General features: G+C 46.2%; 1 protein-coding gene across 1 annotated transcript; it reads right to left on the bottom strand.

The window, feature by feature from the left end:
* Positions 1 to 1,355: 1,355 nt before the first annotated feature.
* LOC146735547 (uncharacterized) lies at positions 1,356 to 3,229 on the bottom strand. Its single transcript, XM_085505907.1, has 2 exons — positions 2,691 to 3,229; positions 1,356 to 2,412 (listed from the first exon to the last, which is right to left on the bottom strand). Exons 1-2 carry the CDS (start codon positions 3,227 to 3,229, stop codon positions 1,356 to 1,358), a joined length of 1,596 nt encoding a protein of 531 aa, XP_085362033.1.
* Positions 3,230 to 3,666: the final 437 nt, after the last annotated feature.

The following is a 3,666-nucleotide window of genomic DNA, read 5'->3' as shown; positions in this document are numbered from 1 at the left end:
CACAATATAATAAAATAACTACTTATATAAAATCTAACTACAAAATGGGAAGGGGCTCCTTCAGTCACACTACAGAGGTCAAGGCCATGACCCACCCGCAAGGTAGGTCGAGGTCTTGACCTTGATGGGTCAAGGAGATCCTGCTGCGAAGCCAAGATAGATGGGAGGTGACCAAGAGATGGCCGCCGAGCCCTGAAATGGGGGTAGGATGGAGTCCAAGAGCCCAGTGTAGTGTGCTGAAGCAGCAGAGCTAAAATAAAATGAATAGGGAGGAAGAAATGGGGCGGTGGTGGGAAAAGCAATTGATTGAAAACAAAACGATGCTCACTAAGCGTGGCTAAATACATGAATGACTAAGACAAAGGCACACAAAAGAAAGCAATTAGCAAGGGACGCTAGTGGATGTGTGCAAAAAGACATAGATTGGTCCGCAAAAAACAAAGCTGGTAGGTAAACAAAGCTGTGATAGGTCAAAATAAACGAGCTGTGATAGGCTGAAGGCAAGACGGCCAGAATCCGGATTAGACTCCAAGCTCAGGGCGTTTTACAAAATCGATTTTAGCAAGCCAAAATCACACTTTGTAACACGCCACACACTTGTAAGAGGAACAGTTGCATTTAATAGAAAAAAAAAACACAACAATGGTAAAATACAAGTCTTAATCAAATACAGAAGCACAGAACACGATATAATAAAAATAACACAATATAATAAAATAACTACTTATATAAAATCTAACTACAAAATGGGAAGGGGCTCCTTCAGTCACACTACAGAGGTCAAGGCCATGACCCACCCGCAAGGTAGGTCGAGGTCTTGACCTTGATGGGTCAAGGAGATCCTGCTGCGAAGCCAAGATAGATGGGAGGTGACCAAGAGATGGCCGCCGAGCCCTGAAATGGAGGTAGGATGGAGTCCAAGAGCCCAAACCGAGGGAGGCATAAAGTGGTGACTGAAGGGACCCCCATGAAGAAGGTAAGAGGAAAGGCTCGGCCCAGAGGACATAGTGATATGTCGGCCTGGGGGAGCGGGAACTGGAGGACAGGTGTCTGTCGGTCCAGGTGGAAAAGCGAGAAAGGAGAACAGTGCCCGACCCAGAGGACATAATGTCGGCCTGGGGGGGTGGTAGCTGGAGGACAGGCATCTGTCGGCCCAGGTGAGAAAGTAGGTGCTGATCGGCCCAGAGGATGCAACTGGTACATCGGCCTGGGGGAGCAGACATGCAGAAAAACAAGAATAACAAAGCATAGGCAAAATGAATTGTGCACAATAAAAAAGGAAATCGAAATGCAAAACCTAAATGCACGCAGCAAAATGCCAGGTTTGACGCTGGTGATTGGTATCGTTTGAAAAATCAGACAGAAGCAAGTGTCTTAAAAGCTGACTGGAGCAACTGTTCTGGTGTTCTGATGTATGTGCGGTAGCAGTTGCTAGACCATCTGCCCATTGTTTGAATAAGGTGGTCTGGAAGATGCACACTCGCTGCAGTAGTGGCTGCTCCAATGCGAAAAGAGTGTCCCGCGAAGAGGTGAGCTTTGAAGCCAAGTCTAGTGAGAAGAAACCGAAGCGAGTTGATGAAGTGGGCACGGTCGAGTGGTATTCTTTCAGGAAGCATGAATAGTGGTTCGTGTGGTGCTGCCCCCATCTTGTGGCGAACTAAAAGGAAGCGATGTAGGGAAGAAACTGGACAAAAGGCAGAGCCAGTAGGATAGAGTCTAAGTTCAAATCCACGTCGGAACTGGTCAGTTTTTGATGATTTAATGGTCACAACCAGGGCATCGACTGAGCGTGAGTTACCTAGCGTCTTAATGTCCTTAACGCAGAGACCGACTTGTGGGTTGAAAGACTGTGATAACGAGGTAAATTCGCTACATCGTAGGAATCCGAAAAACGCCAACAGAAAAGCAGCTTCTAACAATAGGTCAAAGTAGGGCCCATATACGCCTGAACGAAGTAGCAAACACAGGCGTTTTAACAGGTCAAAGGTGATTGGCAGCCTTGGGCGTGTAGCAGAGCCTTGCAAACGGCGAATACCTCGCAGTACGTATTGGAGGCGAAGTAGATTCAAACCTTGGCTAGTAACGAGCGGATTTGAGTGACCGCCAAGTAGATAATGATTGCGAATTCCTGCAAGGTAAACCTTGATGGTGCTGAATTTTAGATGCAAATACGTGGCACAATGTGTGACGAAGTAAACCAAAATGTTTTCGGAGATAACCGGGTAAGTGGTTGACTGACCTGTGATCTTGAACATGGCTGCAAAACGCAACCATGTGCGTACACCTGTGGCATAGGAACCAACTGTCCGTATTCCAAGTGATGCCCTTTGACATGTGTCCACTGCCTGGTTCAAGCGAACATCACAACTGAGGGAATCTGGCAAGGTATGGCTTGCGCTGATGGTGCTGCTTCTCTGAAACGTGTAGTCTGAAAACGAGAGAGAGCATCTGCAATTATATTAGATTTACCAGGTATATGAACAGCAGAAAACATGAAGCTATGGGATGCCGCAGTAATCACCAAACGTCGCATTAGTTTCATAATGGATGGCGATTTAGAGCGGCCTTTATTGACGATGTGAACAGTAGCCATGTTGTCGCAGTGGAACAGTATACGCTTCCTAGTCCATTGATGACCCCAAAGCAAAGCGGCTACAACGATGGGATATAGTTCCTGGAATGCGATAGACAGAGTCTTGTCATGATCGAGTCTAAGGTTTGTAGCCCATCTTTCGTGGAACCAGTATCCCCGGAAATACCCACCATGGCCGATACCACTGGCATCTGTAAATAACTGCATATCTGGGGCAGGAGTGAGGTATCTGTCAAGGAATAGTGAAATGCCATTCCACCCAGATAGAAATTCCTTCCACATGCAAATGTCCTGTTTACTTTCAGATGAAATGCCAACGTGGTGGTGGAGTTTTTGAATGCCTTTCGAAAGTTCGATAAGTCGTGACATGAAAGTACGACCCGGAGGGACTACACGGCACGCGAAATTGAGGTGTCCAAGCAGACTCAATAGCTGGCGCTTGGTGCAGGATCTGCGTAGGAGAAATTCGTCAAGCAAATCAAGAAGACGATTGAGCTTAACCAGTGGCAGACGGGCCTCCATCTTGATGGTATCAAGTTCAATACCAAGAAACTCCAAAGTAGTAGTAGGACCTACAGTCTTATGTGGGGCTAATGGGATTCCTAAGCGGCCAAAAATGAGCGTTAACAATGCCATTGTTCTTTCAGCGTCATAGCATGGTGCGTCGATTGTAAGGAAATCATCTAGTAGGTGCAGCATTTTGTTGATACCGTAGTTATGATGAGCGATCCAGCAAATGGCAGTTGAGAGTTGATCAAAAATTTTAGGACTGGAGCGAGACCCAAAAGCAAGGCGGATGAAAAAATAAAAATTGTCCTGCCAGTTGATGCCGTATAAATGCCAAAGTGACGGATGGATGGGCAGAAGCTTAAACGCATCAACGATGTCTGTTTTGCAAAGTAAGGCACCGTGGCCAGCTTGTTGGATGGCTGTGATGGCGTCGTCCACTCTTACATATGACAGAGAGTATTCATCCTTATCGATTAAATCGTTAATACTTGTTGACACTGAGTTACCGCGAGGGGCAGACAAGTCAATGATTAAACGTTTTTTATCTGAATACTTTTTATCAA

This window comes from Saccoglossus kowalevskii, chromosome 12 (genome assembly GCF_978046115.1).
Source record: "Saccoglossus kowalevskii chromosome 12, keSacKowa6.1, whole genome shotgun sequence".
Taxonomy (NCBI): Eukaryota; Metazoa; Hemichordata; class Enteropneusta; family Harrimaniidae; genus Saccoglossus; species Saccoglossus kowalevskii.
This window is presented reverse-complemented; position numbering and strand designations above follow the sequence as displayed.

Bases quoted from the DNA above. Each gene is read 5' to 3' on its own strand.
- LOC146735547 (XM_085505907.1), bottom strand. From the start codon at position 3,229: ATGGCATTGTTAACGCTCATTTTTGGCCGCTTAGGAATCCCATTAGCC. The intron at 2,413-2,690 runs GTCTATCGCATT...CACGTTTCAGAG, and splicing joins CTCGATCATGACAAGACTCT to AAGCAGCACCATCAGCGCAA.